Source organism: Plutella xylostella, chromosome Z, assembly GCF_932276165.1.
Source record: "Plutella xylostella chromosome Z, ilPluXylo3.1, whole genome shotgun sequence".
Classification (NCBI taxonomy): Eukaryota; Metazoa; Arthropoda; class Insecta; order Lepidoptera; family Plutellidae; genus Plutella; species Plutella xylostella.
Window position 1 is genome coordinate 9,419,441 of NC_064012.1, and position 25,430 is coordinate 9,444,870.

Sequence of the window (25,430 nt, forward strand, 5' to 3'; positions counted from 1 at the left end):
TTACCCCTAATTTATTTATTTTTCTTTTATTGCATGTTTAGAAATAGTTTAGGATACAATCTACAAACTGACTGACTGACTCAAAAACCTGCCTAACTACCTCTGCGAAATAGTAATAAGTAAATCTTTGTAAAGGTACCCACGATACAAGCTTGCTTAGTGTGGGGCCACTATAATTAATTTTAGTTATAAACATAAAATTTTGTAAAATTGTAAGGGCAAGGTGTTTCTTTTATAATTATGTTTTTGTGTTATATGGATAATAAATAATTTTGAATTTTTTTTTTTTTTTTAAGGTACAATGTATACCATCGCTCTTACGGTGAAGGAAAACATCGTAAGGAAACCTTCATATCTAGATTTAGGACCAGCGTGGTGGGAAATAGTCCAAGCTTAGGAAGACAGTTTAGACCTTGGGGATATGCACAAAGGTTCCACTCGAGAGAGCAGGTACTTACACCCCCACAGAGAATAGAATAGAATAGAAGCTTCTTTCCTATTACATACAGGGGCTGTAGTGTCTGAGACTAAAGAAACACACTTTAGTGTAGGTAGATGCCACCTAAATTCGTTAATATACCTACCTATAACCTCACACACTTTTAATTTACTTAATTTTATGTTAGGTGTTAGGTGGAATTTCAGCTTAAAGTATGGTGTCAATAAACTACTTACAAATTAAAGGTGTTTTAAATTAATATTTTTGACTAGGTGGCCCGGCGAACTTCATACCGCGTCACTCTACCCTACCCTGCTACCCTATTCCTACCCCTACCCCCATATACCCTACCGTACCAAGGCAAGGGTAAGTTAGGATAGGTAGGGTAGGGATAGGGTAGGGTAGGGTAAGAGGCGATATGAAGTTCGCCGGTCCAGCTAGTTAGTTAGTTATTAAGTAAGTAAGTACTATAAATAAAAGGTCTTTTTAGTGATCCTTTTTTATCGCGGAGTACTGTTGGTACTTCATCACTGGCCTCTACATAACTATGTCTACCTACTAGGCTAAACTTGCCTAATTCGTACCACTTAAGGAGAACCTCATTTTTTTTGGAAATGAACAATGAGACATAGTTATCTATATTAAGTAATTCAAGTAATTTGCATGAATAAATGAAATGTGGAAGCCGGTAGGTACTAGTTAAAAAAAAAGTTATTATAATGTCATGTTCTATTAGTATAACAACAAAAAATTACATAAATCTTTTAAACTTCTGAGAAATAACCAATTTTCAAAAACTTAAAAAAGTACGATTAAAGACCATAAGACCTCTTAAATCGTACACGTATATTCTTAAATCGTACTTTGAGATCCTATCATTGGTTTACAGTCTTAAAAATCACAATCTTAATAATCTTCTCAATCTTAATAATAATAAACTCTTCCTCTTTTTCTTAATGTTAATGTACGGTGGCCTGCGCCTAAAAGTATACAGGCGGAGTTTTTAAAATAGCGATAACAAGCTCACATGCTGCTCAAGCAAATCCACATAAACACCACTGCTACACATATCACACACAACACGTCCCCGGATTTATAACAGATGTATCTGGTCCCTTCATCATCAGGGATCGCTATTGAACAAGTAAGAAAAAACTTACTTGTTCAATATTTTTGTCGGGACCGACATAACAGGTGTTCATTTGTCACATGGCCATATGGCCGACTATTATTGATATTTTATGCCACCAGAGGCGCTGGTAACTATTAAGGCGCAGGTACGAATTAAGCAAGTTTACCCTACAGGGTGAGATTGCAGACGATTTATTCATTCTCTATGACACTTTCTTAGGTGGCTGTGAAGCTCGTGAAGCCATGGGCGTACCCAGGTAGGAGCAGGGGGGGGGGCAGCTGCCCCCCCCCCCCTAGAAGATAAAATTAACGTAAATTTGCCTGCCAAGTGGGAATTTTTGCGACCATCATCTCGAAACAGGTATGAGCTGCCCCTCCCTAGCTAAAATCCTGGGTAGCTGCCCCTCCCTAGCTGAAATCCTGGGTACGCCCTTGCGCCTTGCCGAAGCTATATTCTGGAGCCGCATATTCTACCACACGCCATGGGCGTACCCAGGTAGGGGCAGGGGGGGGCAGCTGCCCCCCCCCTAGAAGATAAAATAAACGTAAATTTTCCTGCCAAGTGGGAATTAAAAACGTGTTACGTTGCGCAAAATGAAGTGTTGGAAACAAAATAACTTTTATTTTCAGTCAGATATTTTGATTTCATATTCTTTTATCTATAAATAAAAATAAATATTATACAACATTCGTTATAGTAGGTAAGTATACTGTTAGCTACGTAACCTAATTATAATTGCAAGAATTTTATGACCAGAGAACGGCACCCCTACTCTTGAAACTTAAAAAAAATCTTGTTCTTCTCTTCAAAATCGATTTTACAAAAAGTAAAAATAGATAAATGTTCATCAAGATAACGCCTTTTTTTAGAACCTAGCACTAAGAAACAAGTGCCTAGAATGTAGAATTTCTTTTAGATTTTGGCCGAAAAAGCCTTTTTTGGCCTTTTTGCTAAGTAACTTCTAAATTGTAGGCATTATATTATTGTTTCTAGGTTCTCAAAAAAATAGGCATTTCCTAGCTGATCATATTAGTATTTTTACTTTTTAGAAGACGCCTCTGATGATAAGTTATGATTAGGCTTAGAAGCACCATGGGTAAAGAAAGGCTTACAGGTTTATGTCTGATGAGCGTACATCGCAATTATTTAAAAGAAAACAGTGAGTTTATTGAAAAGACTGTCATCGACAAAGGACATTGGGCATTCTGTATTACTATTTGCCCCGCTTTTTGAAAAGTCGAGAACATAAACTAATATACTTTTAAATCATAGTGTTACCAGCCAGATTTAATATTCTGTAGTTATTTTAATTCAAAACAATGGGAAAACATATATATAATATTTTAAGGTTACTTTTTCGTAAAAGTAGGTAAGTATATAGTAAATATTTTTTCGAAATATTTTCATTTTCCCATTGTTTTGACTTAAAATAACTACAGAAAATTAAATCTGGCTTGCAACACTATGATTTCAAAGTATTTTGGTTTATGTTCGCGACTTTTCAGTAAAGCGGGGCAAAAACACCCGATGTCCTTTTCGGCAAATCCGAGAAGATTACTTTTAAATTAATATTTTGTTTTGTGTCTTACTCAATTTTCATGATTTTTAGGGTTCAGTACCTTAAAAGTAAAAAAGGTCCGTCCGTCCGCGTCTGTCTCTCACCACCCTTTTTCTCAGAAACGGGTAAAGTAAAGATATGAAGCTGATATTTCGCATAGATATACAAATGTACGGCCTCGACAAAGTAACAAAGTGAAGTATAAAAAATAAAATTTTGGGCTACCTGTAAAGTGGGGATGATTTTTTTCAGTGTTTCAACGACGGTGTGGGGTATCGTTGAATAGGTATTTTAAAAATAGTATAGGTATGCTCAAACCAATTTTTTATGGAGTAATTGCTTTATGAAATATTAATGTGCTAAGTGGTATTTTTGTCCCCGCCCCTGCTGGCTAAATGGTTGGTACAAAAAATATGAAAAAATTCACGGATGTAGTACATATGACGAAATTAAAAGGAATACTATCTCAGGTAAGTAGACTTGTACGGAACCCTCAGTCCGCGAGTCCAACTCTCACTTGGCCGGTTTTTTGTTTCATCATACCCGACCCGACCGACCATCATCTCGAAACAGGTATGAGCTGCCCCCCCCTAGCTGAAATCCTGGGTACGCCCTTGCCACACGCAGGCACAGCAGAGAAGTTTCCGACTGGTGGAACGCATGCACTTATATTAGTACTTACCTCAATTCACTATTACCAACCTATTGTTTTTTCATACTTCATACTACATAAGTACTTCAGTAATCCTGTAACTGTATGTAACAAATTGCAACATCTTTGGTAATTATGTCGTCGGACCGGCGCGGCCGGCCGCCGGCACACCTGTAGGTAGGCCGCATGACTTCTGGTGGTGCAATCCGTGCAATCTTCAATCATATTGGTAAGTAGATATATAGGAATTCTCTCCATCATAATTCATGCCATATAGCCAATGAAGAGTTTCCCAACTTCATACATGCTCATCTTTATATTTTCACGACTTGAAAAGAAATAAACTTTCAGGTCATTCACCAAACGATTTAGGTTGGAGCTCTAATTGAGTCCTGTATTAAATTGGCCGGTTTGGCTTCAAATTTGTTTCTTGAGCTGGTCGGTATATGAGTGAGTTTCGCGTGTGGATGGGAGAGTATCGGGCATGCGCAGTGTTGGAGCTTCCAAAACGGCATGTTAGAAGGTCACCTTGACTCGCCGCCGCCGCCGCCGCCGCCGCCGCCGCCGCCGCCGTCGCTCCGACAGACGCTACGTGAGAGTCAGCACACGCGACGCGCATTCAACAACTCTGTGAGTACAAAACAAACTTTTTAAAACTTTTTTCCTTCAGATCTTCTCGATAATTTTACTTTCTCCGGTCGGGGCTATTGTAATGTTAGTCGGCGTAGTGCAAAATTCCTGTTATCGCTTATCTACTCCGTGTATCTACACTTGATAACTTCGTTGATAATAGCTAAGCTGCACCTCAGCGGCACTTAAAGTTTTTATGACTAACACGTAATGTGTACAATGTACAATTGTACATAGGTAGGTACTTCTACTTACTATTGACTTGAGTATAACAATGAGCAGTTGATGGAGTGCACTAGCGTACAGCAGCAGTAAATAAGTTAATTAAGTAGTTACTTACCCAAGAATAAGTTTAAGTTTCATAATTAGATCCGAAGTCCAGCAGTTGGTAAGTACTTACTCCTAGATTCCGTCCAGCCCAGGCAACAAAAAATAGTGAAACGAACAACCTGGCAAAAAAGAGTAGCCAATAAAAAATACTAAAGTGCCAAATATTTTGTCCTGTAATGGTTAGTAGATTTGTAAGTTTGCAAGTAACTACTTACTTCAGACAACGGGAGAGCATTCAGACAACGGGAGAGCATCATAGCGTTGATATAAAGATTGATTCAGTTCACTGCTCTCTCGGCTCAAAACTATCGAAGGACAAGACATTTAAGAATGAATTTAAATTGGTACATCAGAATATTCAGAGTATTTCTTCTAAATTGTTAGAAATAGAACTATTTTCGGAAAAATTTAACATTGATTGTTTATGTATCACAGAACATTGGTTAGACGAGAATAAAATGATGTTCCAATTAAAAAATTACAAACTTATAAGCTGTTTTAACAGAAATATCAACGAGCATGGTGGGTCACTTATATTTCTTAAAGAAAATTGTAAATGTAAAGAACGAAAGGATATAGTTGCTCTTTCTGTTAAACACCATATAGAAATTTCATGTGCAGAGCTTAATAAGTATATAATAGTATGTACCTACAGGCCACCTACTGGTGATTTTATTACCTTTGAGACTGTCATGGAGGATGTTCTAAGGTTAGCTTCCAATAGTAAAAAGGAAGTAATAGTGTGTGGTGACTTTAATGTTGACCTATTAGGTGACTCTCCTAATAGGTCGAAATTGTTGTTACTTTTTAAATCATTTAATCTTTTTAATGTTTTTCTGGAACCAACTAGAATTACACCCACGTCAGCCACTTGTCTAGATAACATATTCTGTAACTGTGATTTTAAAGACAGTAGTGTGATTAATTGTCTGAGGTCAGACCACAGTGGGCAGACCATTGCCTTAGTAAACACTGACAAGACAAATAAAACTAAGGTGAGATGCAGACCGATTACTACAAAGAAAATTGAGAATTACTTGAAGAAACTAGACGAAAAACTTCCGAATGTTAAATTAGATTGCAATTCTAATGAGATGTATAGTAACTTGTTTAAGATAATAGCTGATGAGTTTGAGAGTAATTTTGAAACGAAGGAAGTTTTGATTGACAATAAAATTAAATTTTGTGACTGGGCTACAGAGGGTATTCGCAAAAGCAGGGCGACATTATATGATCTGTATGAGATGAAAACATTCATACTCCGACCTGACTTTCAATCTTATGTGAAGAAATATAGCAAGATGTATAAATGTGTCTGTCACTGTGCGAAGACAATTTTTATTAATAACAAGATTAAAGACTCTGCTAACAAATCTAAGGCCGTTTGGACTATTATTAATAACGAAACGGGGAAGAATCGAACACGCGAGACAAATTTATCTTTGAAGGTAGGCAATGACATTATAACATCGAATGATGCGGTGGCGAGGGTCTTTGAAGAGTTTTTTACGAACATTCCTTTAGAGACTACGTGTAACCTAGATTCTTCGGCTGCAGCAGCTGAAACCCTGACGAAGGAGAACGCACCTTCAACCGATAAGGAATTTAAATTCAGATATATTAATACATTAACTATTATAAAAACATTTAAGTCATTAAATATGAAGAAAACTGAAGACTTGTGGGGAATGTCAGTTAAATTTGTTCTTTCTATTATTAATAAAATCGCCCCAATTTTGGCTAACATCTTTAATAAATGTATCGCTGAAGGTGTGTTCCCAGATCTTATGAAATTTAGTAAAATTATACCTCTGTTCAAAAGTGGGGATATGGAGGACCCTGCAAATTTCAGGCCTGTCTCGGTTCTTCCAGTTTTGAGTAAAATATTTGAGAGGGTCATACTCAGTCAGATGCTTTTGCATTTCAATGATGCTCGATTGTTTCATAGCCAGCAGTATGGTTTTACAAAAGGCAAATCAACAGCCGATGCCGGTACTGCGTTGATTAAGCACATATTTGACGCCTGGGAAGACCATCATGATGCTATTGGAGTCTTCTGTGATCTGTCGAAGGCGTTTGATTGTGTAGACCATCAGACTTTAATTTCGAAACTTAGATACTATGGAATAGGAGGAAAGGCTTTAGATTTGATATCTTCATATTTAGACAAGAGACAACAAAGGGTCGATATTAACAATACTAAATCACAGGGGGCTCATGTAAAAATAGGCGTCCCTCAAGGATCTATTCTAGGACCATTTTTATTCCTCATTTATATTAATGACTTGCCTTTTATGGTTGAAAAATTGACTAATATAGTTTTATTTGCTGACGATACTTCTTTGCTTTTTAAAGTTAAAAGAAGAGAAAATAATTTTAATGAAATTAATTCAATTCTATCTGACATACACGATTGGTTTACCGTTAATAATCTTCTATTGAATTCTAAGAAAACGAAATGTATTAAATTTACACTGCCGAATGTTAGACAATGCGATACTAACATTATTCTAGATGGGAATAAATTGGACCTAGTTAATGATACTGTCTTTCTTGGGATGACTATAGATTCAAAGTTACAGTGGGGACCTCACATTGAAAAATTGTCTGGAAGGTTGAGCTCCGCAGCTTTTGCTGTACGGAAAATTAGACAGCTGACCGACGTTGAAACCGCCAGATTAGTTTACTTTAGTTATTTCCACAGCTTATTATCGTATGGCATTTTGCTTTGGGGTAGAGCAGCTGATATTGAAACTATATTTGTATTACAGAAAAGAGCCATCCGCTCTATATACAAACTTGGTTCCAGGGATTCATTGAGAGAACTATTTAAAGAAATTAACATCCTTACAGTTCCATGTCAGTTCATTTTTTCCAATTTAATGTATGTACGAAAGAATATTTCAACTTTTGATACAATTGGCAGTAATCATGACATTAATACTAGGAACAAGCATAAGCTGGCTTTTCCAGCGATGCGTCTGGCGAAAGTTAATAAATCGTTTTTAGGGTACTGTATTAGATTTTATAATAAGCTTCCAGCAGAAGTTGCTCAAATGCCAGAGAATAAGTTTAAGTGTTACATTAAAGAGAAACTCAGTAAAAAAGCTTATTATAAAATTGATGATTACTTAGAGGACGTTAATGCATGGCTGTGATAAGTAGTTAGCTCTGCTCATATTATTATAATAATAATTATTAAGCTTAAATGTATTGTATACCAACTAGTTTTAAGTCTTTTTTTGAAAAGATGGCTCAGGAGTTTCTTGCCTCCGTTCTTCTCCTTAGACAGAAAGAGCCCCCCCTTATCCGAACGGAGAGTAATTTGTAAAAATTGACGTTCATCAGAAAATTTTATATTTGTACGATGAATAAAAAAATTTGAGTTTGAGTTTGAGTTTGAGTTTACTAAACTAGCGGCTAAAATAATTATTTTCCTTCCGTTTCCGTTGCAACTCTTATGTTCTGATAGGTAGGTACTTTTCTACCTTATTGTTACTTTATACTTTTTCTTCTATCCTTTAGTGTATAGATTTCATATCTCAAATGCTATCTAGATACCTACTTAGGTATTATTATTTGCACACAATGGAGCCGTTAGCTCTAGGCTCTAGCGATGTGATTAATTGAGCTCGTTGGTAGACTAAAAGTACCGGTTTTGTCTGTATCTAAGCGACTTGTTGACTTCAGACTTCTGTGTTGATTTAAGTATAAATGACCTAAGTATTTTACGTACGGCTAAAGGTGTGAAATTGTAAAGATGAACCTAAGATTACCGTGTTCAATCTAAGTTTCACAGTTTCTACGCTTCGACCATCTAGTGTTCTTTTCTCTATGTTACTTCCTCATTATAATTGTCATATGCTTTTATTGTTATCGTCATTCTGTTATTCGCCCTTGAACGTCATTCAACGTCAAGGACATCCAAGGAGACTAGGACTCAGCTAGGTCGGCACCTTCAAAGGTCGGTACTTATTCTCCGAGATTTGGCGCATGCGAAGTTCACATGCCCTAACTTCGATAGGAATGGGATAAGTAGGTACTTAGTTATACTTTTTAACCGACTTCAAAAAAAGGAGGAGGTTCTCAATTCGTCGGGATCTTTTTTTTTATATATATTTTTTTATGTATGTTCACCGATTACTCCGCCGTTTATGAACCGATTTTGAAAATTCTTTTTTTGTTGTATTGGGTTGAGCTCCCAGGTGGTCCCAATTTTTCAGAATTTTATCTCATTCCCAAGGGTGGGTAAAGGGGTAAAAACAGGGTATGAATTTCCATTTTGGGCACATATTAACCGATTCTAATGAAATTAAGAACGTAAATATAGTTCTTATAACAAAAAAATATGATGGTGACCTTGAGCTGATCTGATTATGGAAACGGAAGGCAGTCAGGGGTACTCCTCAACGGTATATAGCAACTACTTCGTGTTTAGGCTTGAATGATTCGTATTGATTAGTAGGACTTTTTGGTATCATTTGCACCTTACTTTTGATTGAAAATTATTACAAATAAACTAAAAACTATTAAATAAAATAATAATTAAAAAAATTAAAAAACCGACTTCAAAAAACCACTAAAATGTAAGAAATAATTTAAGGTTTACACAAATTCTACTCGTATGAGACAGTACAAATATACCTAAGCAGGAACTGTTCTTTTTTGAAGTTGGTGCCATATTTCTTCAGTACCCGTATCACGAAAATTCGAGCTAACGAATAGAATCGAATGCGAGTGCGACTATTGTCAACTTGACAGCACTTTCGAACACTTTTTACCTTTCGAATGAGTTTCGAAAAGAATGACCACAGATTACATAATATTATTCTGACAATGACCTATGGAATGATAGCTGTCAAACTTTCGCAAATCTATACACCGCCATTTTGTTGTTGACAGGTTGACAGCACTTTCGAATAGACTATCGAATAGAATGTGCTGCGTTTTTTCCGGATAGCTCTACAGATTACTTTGTCACCGCACCAACATCAAAAAAGAACAGTTCCTGCTTAGGTATATTTGTACTGTCTCATACGAGTAGAATTTGTGTAAACCTTAAATTATTTCTTACATTTTAGTGGTTTTTTGAAGTCGGTTTTTTAATTTTTTTAATTATTATTTTATGTTACGTCTTGTGCATTGGTAGGTAGGTAGAGATGTATATAGAGGCTTATACTTAACTTAATACCTTAGTTATTAAATAATGTAATGTATAGTTCCAATCAATGCAACAGGTGTTAGGCTTATCGCCATATTTCGGGCTTTCCCAGATTCGAGATCAAATTTTTATTTGATCCTTTATTTTATGTGGGCCGGCAATGAATCCAGGACCTCACGCGGAAGGACCAAGTCCGACCTAGGGCACAAGCGGCACGAAGGCGCGGTCTGAGCCGCACGCGCCTTGCACCAATCATCATGCAATAACCGTCAGCACAGGGCAATAGTCGTGCAACGCGTGACGTCACACAGGCAGACGTGACTACCGCCAGACACTACCTGCCCGGTTCCCCTTAAATTCAACATCTGAGTACACAGACGCTCAGTCAAAGAGGAAGCTCGGTCAGTCCATTCAGGTTCAGTTAGCTTTCGGACTTGTTGGGCATCTATCGTATTTGCTGACGAGAGTGTTAAAACTTTAGAGCGGTTAGTGAGTGATTGAAACAAAAATGAATGAAGTCTATCAAAACGGAAACGGAAATAAACGTGAGTTAATTATTATTTTGATTGTAGCTAGTATTTAGATTAGTTTTTTTACATACCTACGCGTTAATTTTATATCGTTTTGCGATTCCATATGTTCTTCTCTACCCTTAAATTAGATTATAGGTACTTACTTACCAATTAATTATATACCACTTATATTTAAATTTCACAATTTATGGGTAGATAACACCTTAAAATATATTGTGCCATGCATCGGGGGTATTTTTGCCCTCATATGGTAGTTAATGCCCTCAACTGAGAATTTTTAACCCCTTTCAGGTAAAAAGTTTGTTTAAATAAGTATATTTTTTAATTATACGGTATTTTAAATTAAGGTTGACCGCAGTCAAGCAGGTAGAGGATTAGATATTCATAGCTAAAGCGTCCAAGGTTTGCGGGAGTCTATGTCCTTGGTAACTAACTCGGATTTCATATATTTTCATTACATTACAGCAATAAAATGAAAACCAAGTTCAAAGACCGGTCGAAAGTGTAATAAAATCTATTATTGGGATGCACAGTGGCAATGCCATACCTAACATTATCTGCGCAAGTGTTTTTAGTTCAGTTGAAATAAAAATACAACTGCAGCTAAGTACTTAAATAAAACAAGCCGTAGATGGGCCAATGCTGGATATATATGACTCCTTCGAGACCGGGTTGTTATTGCCATAATGACCACGCTTGGCAGGCGCGTTAGAGTTATCAAAACAACACAAATATTTAACACACACGAGAGCAAATGTCTGTTTTTTTTAAAGCAAATGTTTGCCCTGGCCGAGCATCCTTCCTTGACCCTCAACTCAACAGTCAGAATTACTATACCTCGTTTCATTTTATGAAGCCCAGACGTAGTTACAATATAAACGACTGTGGAGTTAATTCACTATCGCTTATCAGTCAAACATCGGTCAGATCCATTGAGTAGAGGTAGAGGGTACACCCAACTCCGCGTAGCTATTCAGATCCATAACTACATTAGGGCATGCAATACCGCAATACCGGTATTCGTAATACCGGTATTAGGGACAAAATTCACGCTTTTTTCAATACCGGTATTGAAAGTTAATACCGGTATTGAAGTAATACCGGAATTGGATTTTTTTAGGCTATAATAAAGCGATTAAGATATAGTATTCCTATGTACTGTGAAAGCGCAATTGTTTCCAACCGTTTGATGCAGTTTTCGGCCGTTTGATATCTACTGTTGACCATGCGTAAACGGACACTGGATGTAAAAATAATAATTTATTGTAAAATTTAAACTCTAATACTCAATTCTCGTAAAAATCTATTACAAAATACTGAATTTAATTGCTTTTTCTCGTTTTATTTTGACCTATACGACCTTTAATCACAATATATGCCATTTATTACAAGGAAATCTAATACCGGTATTAATACCGGGATCCCGGTATTGAGTTGCAATACCGGAACTCAATACCGGTATTGAAAATAGTTCCGGTATTGCATGCCCTAAACTACATATTATGTCAGTCATTGACTTATATAATATGTCAGTTCAAACAGCCATGGCCATGGTGTTGCATCATAAATATTTTTGATTGCTAATGTGCGGTGCCGGTAACGGTAGAAGGTCTTCTTATGTGAACCACCAAGGCACAGCCACTGGATCGCGATCCGGGGTGGTCACTATTAACATGATGAACAGTCAGTAGCATAGACACCTGATCCCTCTCAGAAGCACTGTTACTATGAGAGGGGGGTCAGGTTTCTCCGCCCCTGACCATTCATCCGGTGCTCATAATCCTAACTAATATTATAAATGCGAAAGTAACTGTGTCTGTCTGTTACTCTTTCACGCCAAAACTACTGAACGGATTTGAATGAAATTTGGTATACATATGGTCTAAACCCTGAGAAAGAAATAGGCTACTTTTTATCCCGGAATTCCTACGGGAAAACTTTTTAAGGCGAAGCGAAGCTCGTGGGAACAGCTAGTAATATATAAGTACTAACGTGTTGTATGTTGGTCCAGGAGACATGGCGACCCTGGTGAAGCTGTTCCAGCCGGTGAGCGAGAAGAGCAACGGCTCTGGCAACAAGGTGACGGTCGTGGGCTGCGGCCAGGTCGGCATGGCCGCCGTCTTCTCCATGCTCACTCAGGTGCGTAGCGTAGACTATACTCAGGGAAGTATCTGTAGTTTACGAAGTAAGAGCGAACGAGAGCTGTAATGCCATCGATTGGTAGGTACGTTTCACGTCACAGGTGCCTAGCCTATAGACCCAGGGGGTCTCTATAGTGTACGAAGAGCGAACGAGAGCTATCAGGCAATGGGATAATTTGTGGTTAGCGCAGCGCATCGTTGTAGGGTAGAGTAAGATCCTGATCGTGTAAGTACCTAAACACTAATATAATTATGTACTTACCCCTGATAGATTCTTAGGTATCTACGTATAAATAAGTACCTACTCCTATTAGGTGTACCTACTTATTTGTGTATGAGTAGGGTAAGGGTATTATCATTTTATGATGCTGTTATTACTTGCCGACTATTGTTTCTTTATCGATTTGATTGTTTTCCTCATTGATTTCCCGTCGATACCTACCTCAGAAAAAACTGTTTACCCCTTATAAATCTTATTATTCCCTTCAGAATGTGACAAACGACGTGGCCCTGGTGGACATGATGGGGGACAAGCTGAAGGGCGAGATGATGGACCTGCAGCACGGGTCCGCCTTCATGCGGAACGCCAAGGTCAACGCCAGCCAAGGTAGTTTTATATTCTATTCTATTCTCTGTGGGGGTGTCAGTACCTGCACCTGGCTCTCTCGAATGGAACCTTTGTGCATATCCCCAAGGTCTAAAGTGCCTTCCTAAGCTTAGACCGGTGCGAGGTCTGCTCTGAAGCCAAGGTAACCTACACTATAGTGTACTGTACACCTAGCACTATAGGCTATCCCACGCATTTTGTGTATTCTTGGTCTCTACTTCAGACGGCTTCTCTGGGACTCACCATGTCTAGCAGCTTGAAGTTTGTTTTTTGTTAAATATGATGACATATTTTTAGAACCCAGCATGGTATTTCAACGAATGAGATCATGTCATGCAATCGTTAGAGTCATGGTTAGCGCAGCCACAGCAGAAGACAATTTTTTAATTTCAAGCTTAACCCTTCCAATGTCTAAGTTATTTATGTAAATCTGAGGCTGTTTTAAAGCAATTTGATCATGCATTCTCCAGACTACTCCATAACGGCGGGGTCCAAGATCTGCATCGTGACGGCGGGGGTGCGGCAGCGGGAGGGGGAGAGCCGGCTCGACCTCGTGCAGCGGAATACCGACGTGCTCAAGTGCATCATTCCACAGGTAAAATAAGTCAATATTAACTAGGTAGTTGAGAATTGAGTCCCATGAAATCATCTTATGTGTCTCGCCCACGAAGCCGACGCTGGGAACGAAAGTAAACACTCATGCCATCCACTTCTTACGGGATTTGTGAGTTTGACTAGGGTTGTACAAAGTTTATTTAGTTCTATGTTTTATGGGATTGTCACTGTGCTGAAAGATTTAGCGAGTCATGATAATTATGAGTCATACATTGAACTAATTCAATGGTGGAGTCATATAACTCAGTCAGGTTTGCATCAGTCGCTGACTAACAACAACCATATTTAATATATGCCCAAGTTGCGCAACCATACATCAGCTTTTTTCCTAAATGAGAAATGTGTGATGCGATCTTTCAGAAATAGGTACCTTCCCGAGCAGCACTTAATCTCTATAGCCACTTCAATTTGGTGGACTGGTCCAAACTTAACACCTTCTCGACATGTTGCATCAGCAGTATCAGCATCCCAACATTACCAAACGATAGTCATTTATAACCATCTCTGTGAGTCTTGAAGGCTTGATACTTGAATAAGTAAATGAATTTAATTATTAGGTAAGTACTGGGGAGGCCTTTGCCCAGCAGTAGGACACTAATACCTATGGCTAATAAAAAATACTAATCGATGGATATCTCCTCAGCTTGTAAAATACAGTCCGGACGCCATATTCCTGATCGCGAGCAACCCGGTGGACATCCTGACCTACGTGACGTGGAAGCTGAGCGGCCTCCCACGCCACCGCGTCATCGGCTCGGGCACCAACCTGGACAGTGCTCGCTTCCGGTACCTGCTGTCGGAGAAGCTGGGTATAGCGGCAACTTCCTGCCATGGATATATTATAGGCGAGCACGGGGATAGCAGTGGTGAGTACTTAGTTATTTATTTATTTATTACTTAGGTACCTACTTACACCGGATCTGACTCAGAACTACCTGAGTCCACTCAGAAGCATTGTTACTAGTTATGAGAGGGGGTCAGGTTTCTCTGCCTCTGACCGTACTTATTCCCAATCTACGCTGGGGAGCAAAAAGCCGAAGTGAAGCGCCGCCGCTCTTTACAACCTTCATTTATTGATATCCAAAATGCTTTTTCCTATTATGGACACATAAAAATATGTGGGATCTCCCATCTATTAATTAGCACTATCAACTCAGTGTGAATTAAATTAGATAAGTACACTGTCGGCTCGGTTGAGATAAAACGAAAACAGAAACAATTCATAAGAATTTCAAGACCGTTTGGAATCTCGTGTTAGGAACGGCGCGCTGAGCTGCTCTAGGCTATAAATATCTAAGTAAATACCTCTACTCTAGGTTCAAGATATTTATTGTGGTATTTTATACAGCCATATTGTAACTATGAATATGAAGAGTAAGAAGTAGTAGGTAGGACTGAGTTATGATTACAGTACAATAACAGCGTAATTTTCACATTGTTTCTCGCATCATACATAGGTACCCTTCCACTAATAAACAATTGACTGTTCCAGTGCCGGTGTGGTCGGGCGTGAACATAGCCGGAGTGCGTCTCAGCGACTTGAACCCCAAGATAGGCACGGAAGAGGACCCCGAGGACTGGCAGCAGATCCACCAGAGTGTGGTAAAAAGCGCCTATGAGGTCATCAAGTTAAAGGGCTACACCTCCTGGGCTATCGGCCTGTCGCTGTCTCAGCTCGCCCGGACTATACTCACTAATGCTAACAGCGTTCACGCCGTGTCTACGTATATGAAGGTTAGTTCATTGTCAAGGGTGTCCTTTGTTTGAGGGACATTTGATCCTGAACCGGATTTCGTAGGCGGATGAGATAGAAACGCACGCATTAATCCACTGCATGGGCCTACCGCAAGACTGGAGGGTTTTTGATGTAATCCCCATGCTTGGCAGGCGGGTGGAAGATATCAGACAACACAAACATTTAACACTCATGCCTTGGGCGGAAATCGAACCCGATACCTACCTTCGGTATAGCAGTCAGGGCCATCCTGGACATCATTAGGCCATAATCATATTGAAAAATAATTACTTTTCTCAAATTTTCAGTTTAAAGTGTTGTTTCTGTTCCTTCAGGGTGAGCACGGAGTAGAAGAAGAGGTGTTCCTGTCTCTCCCAGCTGTGCTGGGCCACAACGGAGTGGTGGACGTGATCCGCCAGCCACTCACGGACAAGGAGGCGGAGCAGCTGCGACAATCAGCGGCCCTCATGGCGCAGGTGCAGGCCGGCATCCAGTTCTGAACGCCAATCATAGCGACTTATTCCCAGCCATTTTAACTACATGCCTTCGATGTTGTCTTGTATTTTTTAAGTATTTGGAGTTGTTGCTCCAGTTGATGTTTCGATTTTATAGGAGATTTTAATGAATTTTGTATTTGTCAGTATTTTATGTATAAAAGTATTATAGAGCCAAAATGTAATTTACGTGTGTTTTTGTGTAATTTTAAATTATTATGACATACATTTTGACTAATAATATATTGTAACCCAGCTAGTTTAGAATATAGCTACTTAATCTGTATTTTTTTCTACTTATTACATTTTAAAATTATTCCTAAGCATTTTAGGCATTTTTTATTATACTATTGCACTGATTGTTCTCGTTTATTCTCTCTAAGTAGGTAGTCCAAAATTAAGGTAAGTACCTAATAGGCAAGCAATGCATAATTTCTGAGTATTGCATTTATACTAATTCGCAACTAAAGCACATTTTTATAACTTAAATTTATTATAGCACATAATATTTATTGTGAACCGCTAGGTAATTTACTTACTTACTAGTTTTCTAAGATACAATTTGCATTTCATATTGTGTACTTTTTATTGAAAAATAAATAATATTCTTGTGTACCATCATATTGTTGTTTTTTTCGTAGGTAATGAACTAAAACTATTGTATCCATGTTATCCCTAAATAAAAAATGAAACAATCGTTTGGATAATAAAATTATATATAATGGTTTAATATCATAATTCCATTAGATACCTACATAGTGGTGAGAGTGGTACATTTCTAAACGGTGACTACTCCAATACATCCTGTGTTTGTGATGGCTGTAAAATGTTTCAGGGGTCCAATTTTTTACAACTAGAGTGCTGGTTTGAATCTTGAAAGACACGTAAATTCTTTACTTTACCTATTTTTATATTGACATGAATTACAATAATTAATAGAGGCTCGTTTTAAATAATTAAGATACTTCCATATCCAAACAGCCATAGGTTACTTCAACATTGCATAGCACGCGTTATGAATCAAACTATAAAGTGTAAATTGGCCCCTGTTCTGTCTTGGACAGTTCATTAGACCGGGACTTGACAATGCGTGAGTCCTGAACTGCATACAATATGAGGCAAGAATGCTGTGTTTTTAAATTATACATTGTTCATAATACCTACCTCTAGTAAAAGCCAGCTTTACACATATTTTAAAACATAATGCTCTTAATTTTAATTATTTCATTCATTGTGTTGGTTCCTCGTAGAGTTATACATTCTGACTAAATTAATATCTAAACTATACAAGTCTTTATAATATTATTTTTAGTAACATTGTGTAAGGCAGTCGTTATGAAACTTATACCTACAATATAATCCGAAATTGATAAGATATAATCGTGTAGCCAAGGGCAGCGTGCGGCACACTGAATCATTATTGCAGCTACCGCTAACACTATACGCGTTATACTTACACATTATTGTAATTTGATCACAAAATAGAACAAAATTACAAGCTACAACTTACTACTATATACAATAAAATAAAAATAGATTTAAACAAGTCATACGTTAAATTAGGAATAAGCATGAAATTATCGTAATACAATTATTTAGCATAAATCACAGAGACTTCCCCTACATCCACTCGTAACTTTATATAGATTTATAATCACAAGTTATGTAGGTAAGTAAGTTACTAAAGCAAGCGGGGGTCAGTGACCCCGAGCAGCGTCGCTGCCGTGGCTACAGTAGGGGACTGAGCAGAACTTCTAATTTCATATTTACTATCTTAAAATTTTGGTTTGATTACAGATAAATACCTTAATTTATTTTTAATAATGTAAAGTTCCGCAATCCGCTCTGAAAATTATCTATAGGTATAGAAAAACCGAAATGACTTTGAATGGGCACTAATTTTGATCGCTATCTCATCAATACTTTAAAGCAAATTCATTTAAAACTCATTTCGTAGCATGACTAGCATTCCTCTAATGCTCACAACACGATTTCTACATTTTGATACGAATCCAGAATATTTTACATTTATTTATTTATAAAGCAAGAATTCAATACAATCTTACCATAATCATTCAGAACAATTTCAAAGGTGGGAAATATGACTACAGAAATATTACGCTAAACATTTGGATCCTTTTGAGTACATAACAAAGAATATTACAAGATCTAAAAATACTGCCGTTCGCCTGCAAAATGTAGCTAAACCCAACATTTAATAAACATGTTAAGCCATCTTGATCGCTTTGATAAGCATATCATTCTTGTGATGTGCTACAGTGGAAGTTTTGAAAATTGATAATGCGCTGGAACCTTGTCCAAATGAAATCATAGTAAGGTCGATACGAGTAGGCACTCGTTGGTCACTTTTACGTTAGAACGAAGAATGTCACGATTCACGTCATTAAAATGGCTGCAAGGCACATTACCAATTTGCGGGGCTCATAACACCCTAACTGACTTTTTATAAAATCAGTGTCAATAAAGCGAGCTCCCACTTTCACAGTATCAGGAAAGTCTTAAGACAACTTTCAGCATTTAACTTCCAAAGTCATAGCACGGCGCGTCTCTTGAGTGAGTGAAGATCACTGGTCACAGTCAGTGGTCCCTGGGGGCGTGGCCGCGAGGGGGCGGGGTCAGGTGTCCGGGGAGCGCAGTGATTGGCAGATGGCGTCCCCGAGCCCGCCCGGCCGGCGCCGCTCTAGGAAAGTCTTCAGTTGTGTCGCGGACAGCGGCGTCGCGGGCGCCTGTTGATTACATTAACTTCATTGTAATAACATACATAACAATATAGTGAAGGGGTAAGTAAATATTAATTGTAGAACTACAAAAACAGATCAAATCGTAATTTCGCTCGAAATTTACTGACCGCTAGAGGCAATTTGTCTTTATTGGTTTATTAGCTCTCGTGCAGCTAGGGCTCCAGCAGCGGGGGCGCTCTTATAGCCCTGCCATACACTTGTCCAGTGGTGTGGGAAATAGTTTGGCAAGGAGGCTGAGACGTCGTGTGGCCACGTTACTCTCAACGTAAACGCTCCCGATTTTGTGGCCCGAGTCTAAAGACCGGCATTGTGAGCGCGAGTGGCCCGCCATGCACATTCGTGCCGAAACGGCTTAGTTGTCTATAGTTTCTACGTTTATTTCAATGCCTAGTGGTACCTGGCCAGTAGAGTAGTGTACGAACAGAGAGGACAAACTCGCCGCTAAGCGAGGTGTAGCACAGTGTGTCAAGGAGGTTACCTTGTGCCAGCGGGGTCACGGCTCCAGCAGCGGGGGCGCTCTTATAGCCCTGCCATGCACTTGTCCAGTGGTTTGTGTAATAGTGTAGCAAGGAGGCTGAGTTTCTCCGCTAAGCGAGGCGTAGAACGTGAGTAGCGCGATGAGCAAGGAGGTTACCTCATGCAGCCAGGGCTCCTGCAACGCCGCGGCGGGCGCGAGGCGCGTGGCCGCTGCAGGCTCCAGCAAGGCCCGGATCAGCGCCTGCGCCCGCGGGGCCACGCCCGCCCAGTGCTCCGGCGGGAAGCAGTAGTCGCACTTGATGATGTTGGCCGTCGTCTCCTCGATGGACTCGTCCAGGAATGGGGATAGCTGGAATGGGTGAAGCGGATTTTAAGATTTAACTGTATAATACATTGTTTTGTGTCAATTCTTAGCTAAGATAATGTATGCGGCATAAAAAAATGTAACAAAATGGGAGATTTCCCATCATAGACAAAAACCGATTATAGATGGCGCTAGTTAAACTTCATACTCAACAGCACTGCATTTTTTTATAGTCGGCATGGATTCGTGTCCTTTCAGCCAATACAAAAACCAAATGGCTGTGACTTTAACTATATGCGATAACCATATAGAATACTACATAGTCCTTACATTGTTTTGTGGTAGGACTGTAACATTTGTATGATTTATGCCATCTTCCGTTGCCTCAGAAGAATGCAGCATAAAAAAACGACAGGCCGGTGGACATCTATCGGACGATTTTGGACCTTTTAAACTGCTGTCATCATGCAACTCACCCCAGTCAGAAACACGTATAGAAACACGCCGGCGGCCCACGAGTCCCAGGCGGGGGTCGGGGGGCGGCCCAGCACGTACTCCGGGGGCGCGAACTCGAGCTGCGCCGGCGCGGGGGGCAGCACCTCGGAGGGGGACGCCCCCGCGCCCCCGGCCCCGCCCCCCGTCTCGATCGCGGACCCCAAGTCCACTAGTTTCAATTGAGGTTGCGCGCCGCTCAGTTCCACTAGAATGTTCTCTGGCTGTAAATGAGAATGGGACAGGTTTTTATTTGGTAAATGTACGATTCATTAAAATTCATTCTCACCTTACCTACTCGTTAGATTCAATTTGGCACTGGACAATACTATTGTAATGACTTTCATAGCCATGGCTATGTTATGCTACGATAGTTCAGTTTATTATCTATATAGCGCTATCATTGCGAGGAAGCGTTTTGCGTTTTTACACTTAACGAATCCACACAGTCATAATAATAATCCATGCGTACTTTTATCATTTCAACCCCGCATTACAAAACCTACTAAGTATATTCAAGCGCAACTCACCCTGACATCAAGATGCGCCACATTGTTCGCATGCAGCCAGTCCAGCGCCGACAATAACTGCCTCATATGCGTAGCCACTAGCTGCTGCGTATAATGCGGCCCACTGGCAGCCCAGTCTAACAGCGGGCCTCCAGCGACTAGTTCCAGCACTAGGGAAGTGACCCCAGCGCGGGGGACCTCGGAGAAGAGAGCCAGGGCCCGGACGAGCCCGCCGTGAGCGCAGCGGCAGAGCACGCGGTACTCGCGGCTCGCGTCCGCGCCGCGCCCCGATACCACCTGCGGGTGAGGGTGGGTTAGTGGAATGCGTTACGGGGAATGTTGTATACTTGAAATAATTTGATTCAGATGTCTTTCATTCATATCTCACGGCTGTTATCCCTGAAAGGGCATTAAAAGATGACTATTCGCTGTTTACTTGTAAGTCTAACGCGATAAGTAGAGGTGTGCTTTGCTTACCTGTTTCAAGGCGACCCGCTGCCCGGTGCCGGTGTCACGAGCGGCCACGACGCGCGCCGTGCGGCCGCGGCCCAGCTCCTCCTCCAGCGAGTAGCGGCGCGCGAACTGCTCGCGCTGCCACGAGCCGCCGCACGGCGCGGGCGCGCTGGCCGGGCCCGCCGCGCCGCCCGCCACCAGCCGGAAGCTGTACTGCCCCGGCGGCAGCTCCGCCAGCGGCAGCGAGCAGGCGGCCGCCGGCGCCTCCGTGGCGCGCCGCCAGTCCTCGCCCGCGCGACAGTACTCGAGGTGCGCGGGCGCCGGCTCGTCCCACTGCACCAGCAGCCCGCCCGGCGCCAGCGCGCGCACCGCCGGCACGCCCGGCGCGCCGCCCACCACCAGCCGCGCCGAGCTCTGCACGCCGCCCAGCGCGTTGCTCACGAGGCAGCAGTACACGCCGGCGTCCTGCGCGCGCACGTCGCGGATGGTGAGCGTGGCCAGCCCGTCCGGCGCCAGGTCCATGGCGAGGCGCGCGCCGGCCCGCAGCGAGCGCGCGTCGGGCGCCGTCTTGCGCCACGCCGCGGCCGCGCGCCCGCCCGCCACGCGGCAGCTCAGCACGGCCGTGCCGCCCGCCGCCGCCGCCACGTCAGCCAGCGGCACCGCCAGCTCGGGCGCGCGCTGCTCCCCCTCGCCCCCCGCCGCCCCCGCGCCGCCGCCGCCGCCGCGCCGCAGCTTCAGCCCCCACGGCCGCTTGCTCACCCCCTGCCACACACAACTCCGTCAGTCTCTCGCGCTACACACAAGCTTGTTAGATAAAGCGATCAAAGAATGCATGCTCACCGCGTACTCTCCGCCACCGTTGTCAATCCCCACGCTCCAATTTCATCATCATATTTACTATGTATTACATTTAATAAATAATACTTATTAATCTTATATATTCCATAGTCATTAGCGGAAATTTTAATTCACTTAGCACATATAGTTGATATCACAGTCTATTATATAAAATGCATTCCCATCTATTACGACACCTATAACAAAAGAAAGATTCAAGTTATGAAGAATAAACATGCAAATAAAAAGTGTTAGGCAGAAGAAGCTTAGCCAGGTACAAATCTGTTACGGGAAGCTAGCTCATTCCTCACATGCAGGCATCATTCCTGAGTAGTGGTATCCATTTGACGAAGAACTGGTTTCATTATTGTAGGTGGGTATATGGGAATGTGCCTGCTTTAGTTAACAGATCTGTAGGGTCGATTTCATTATTATGTTCACCATCGATGCATCGCTTTGACAAACCCTGAAGATCTGCTTAGGTACTGCTCGTAATACAAAATAGGTAGGTATACTGCTGCTGATAGATCTGAGAGTAGAAAATTTGGAACAAACGTTTTTAACAACATCAAAAATTCTAACAAGGCCGCTTAGGTACCCACTGAATTTTAGGTTTTGGAAGCACTAAATGCAGAATTGATTGAGATAGCATACCTAATCTGTCTGCATTACATAATAATGAAATCAACGGAAACTGAAGAACATGCGATCATGATCTAAAAATAATACCATATATAGGTATAAAAATTATTAGGTATAAATATAAATATGTTTAGTTCGTTGTTTAGTTCCCTAACAAAATAACATGGCACTATTGGTCGATATCAGACATATCCCAAATGGAAAGCCATCCACGCCGCTTCAAGCTTGAAGTAAAATAAAGAAGAGACTGGTTTCCACGTTGCGTGATTTTCTTATCATTGCTTTCCATAATCCACGCTTGACCGACCCCTCTGCTACATTGTTATGTTGGATTAGTACCAGTATGTTTCATCTTTACTTACGTACGGTTAAATGGAAAAAATATTTAGTGCGCGTGATAAGTAGACTTACATATCGGGGTATGTACCTAATTGGATAGATATGGATTAAAAAATAATGCAAACATTTAAAGAGGGTTACTTATACAAAAACCCCGGCTATATGTACGTTTACTAAAAGCCTACTAGTCACACGCACTAAACATTATGTGAATCAGACTTTAGACTTAAAGATGAGTAGGCAGTCAGTGTTCAAAGCGTCTTGGGCTCTATAAAGGTGAGCTAGGTACTGGCTACGACCACTACTGGACAAAGGTATTTCCCAATAAGCTTTTTAACTGTCTTTGATAGGAACACCTAACATAAAGGCTCTCTTTTATTTATTATTAGGTTTAACAGGCTAATCCTAATAAGTTACCCTTTTCACCTAACATTAGCCGTAACATAAGCGTGCATGTTATTTCAGTTCGGGTTTTTTGTCATAAATATTAGACCGCTAACTTCTACAGGTAGGTATGACTGTTTGTGTTGTTATAAGTCTTGTGTTGACTTTTATACTTCAGACCAAGCTTGATTAGTATGTGTTACGGCGCACATACGCCTTAGAGTTTAGTTATAGCATTATATAAGTTAGAAAACATTGCATTGATTAGCGTTTAGGCACTGCTTTTTATTGTGTAATTGTAGGTAGATTTTTATACATTCTCTTCTATTCACACCACGATACGAGCTGTACCGTTTTTGATTTAAACAATTAAAATACGCTGTAAAACCTCAAAATCTACTTTAATTTGACCTCCAGTATGTCAGGCTAAGACATATTTTGGTGGCCCATGAGGGGAACTACAAAATTCACGCGAAATTCGACAAAATAACCGCCACCACATTGCTGCGCAAAACGTGATCGAGGTCAACCAAGGCGAAGAAACACCAGAAGGAGGATGCTGTGGAGCTGGACAGTTGGACTATGATGTGCAGACTATCGGAGCAGTGGTGCAGCAAAAGTGTCACGCCGAGAATCGCCAACCAACAAAAGATAAGTGCCCGTCTTTCCTTCTAACTTCCTAACCTATCACCTAATGTCTTCCTATTCCTATGAATAGCTTCTACTTGTGTAGATTTGTGTCATTTCATCATCAATAAAAGGTGAAACACAATAGAAACAAAATTTCATTTCGCAAAATTGCTACTTTCAAAATTATAACGTGTCTAAATACGTACCTAGGTACTTTTGCCTAAATAACCTGTTACATATAGCAAGTACAAGGCTAAATAAACATTATTCACATAATATAAACCACCTACCTAATACTACCTATCACCTAACTAATTCTAAAGTTAATTCTTAAAATTAACGTTCAATTTTATTACCTAACTTGGTACAGTGTAGTTCATCAACAGTGATTCATTGCTTACATTACAAACTGTTACCCAATTCATTTCTACACAACTAAATAAGTAATTCCCACGTATTCCCTTGTACCTAACTAGTAAATTCAAAATAGTGATTAGTTTCGCCGACCAATTCCAGGTTTGTCACCGCGCGGTACAGCGAGCCTCATTAACTCAGCTACAGAGTTCCGTCACTACCTCGGCTAACAGCTGTGCCTGCGCACCGGCTTCCCATCTCGGCGAGTCGTCTAAGCGAGGAGCGTGAGATAAGAAATTAATTATTATCTATTCTAACTTGTACTTTGGTTTACTTTATTTATAAACTGATCATAAGTTAAATAAGTAATCATGTCTACTGTTAGTGAAGATACTGAACAAGAAAATACAATCAAATTAAGCAAGTTGCTCAAAAAAAGATCTTCAATCAAGGGTCAGTTAACAAAATATAAAAATTACATAAATAACGTAAGCCAAAAGTCTTCCCTGACTGACATCGAGTTGTGTGAGTTGTCCCTTCGCATTCGAAAGCTTGAGACTTTATCAAACAACTTCGATGAGTTGCAGAGTGAGATAGAGATTATAAATTCAGTTGATTTGGATTTAGAATTAGAAGAACGCGAAAAAATAGAAACTGATATCTTTACTTACGTTGCTAAGTCCAAAACATTATACGAAAAATACAACTATAGCTCAAAGGACACCTCTCCTCGCGTAGAAAGGGAAATAGGGTTTCAATTGCCACAAATACAAATATCCAAGTTCGATGGCGTATATTTTCGCTGGCTGGAGTTTCGTGATATGTACGAAAGTTTAATACATAATAATCCACGCATATCACCAATACACAAATTTCACTATCTAGTATCATACCTAGAGGGAGAAGCTGCCAGAGTGATCTCAAACTTGGAGATCTCGGCTGCGAATTATTCGGCAGCTTGGAGTTTAATTCGTGAGCGGTATGACAACACTCGGCTGCTTACCAACCATCACCTTAATGCGCTATTCAACATACAGCCATTCACACGTGAGACAGAAAAATCACTACGTTTCCTAGCTGATCACGTGACTAAAAATTTACGGGCTTTGTCCAACTTAGGACATGCTACAGACAAATGGGATGTTTTGATCATCTACATGTTGTCTTCTAAATTAGATAGCCAAACATTTATGAAGTGGGAAGAATGTCGCAATTCTTTT

The 25,430-nt window shown here is 40.3% G+C and overlaps 2 protein-coding genes across 11 annotated transcripts in view; one reads left to right on the plus strand and one right to left on the minus strand.

Moving 5' to 3' along the window:
* The first annotated feature begins 4,293 nt into the window (after positions 1–4,293).
* On the plus strand, positions 4,294–16,648 carry LOC105389670 (L-lactate dehydrogenase). 4 transcript variants are annotated; one of them, XM_048632544.1, is made up of 7 exons: positions 4,294–4,411; positions 12,447–12,574; positions 13,066–13,183; positions 13,654–13,778; positions 14,442–14,664; positions 15,291–15,532; positions 15,869–16,648. In XM_048632544.1, exons 2-7 carry the CDS (start codon positions 12,452–12,454, stop codon positions 16,031–16,033), a joined length of 996 nt encoding a protein of 331 aa, XP_048488501.1. In that variant the 5' UTR covers positions 4,294–4,411; positions 12,447–12,451; the 3' UTR covers positions 16,034–16,648. The 4 variants fall into 4 exon arrangements, with proteins under 4 accessions (XP_048488501.1, XP_048488502.1, XP_048488500.1 ...); XM_048632545.1 differs by lacking the exon at positions 4,294–4,411 and adding an exon at positions 4,625–4,648; XM_048632543.1 differs by lacking the exon at positions 4,294–4,411 and adding an exon at positions 4,655–4,799.
* Positions 16,376–25,430, minus strand: part of LOC105389684 (kalirin) — a 136,283-nt gene continuing 127,228 nt past the window's right edge. For 4 of the 7 annotated variants that reach the window (XM_048632537.1, XM_048632538.1, XM_048632536.1 and 1 more), the window contains 5 exons: positions 21,049–21,786; positions 20,593–20,868; positions 20,047–20,286; positions 19,424–19,615; positions 16,376–18,774 (listed from right to left, as the gene is read on the minus strand). In XM_048632537.1, coding sequence (XP_048488494.1) covers positions 18,664–18,774; positions 19,424–19,615; positions 20,047–20,286; positions 20,593–20,868; positions 21,049–21,786 — 1,557 coding nt within the window. In that variant the 3' untranslated portion in view covers positions 16,376–18,663. The other 3 variants (XM_048632541.1, XR_007268172.1, XM_048632539.1) reach the window with 3 other exon arrangements.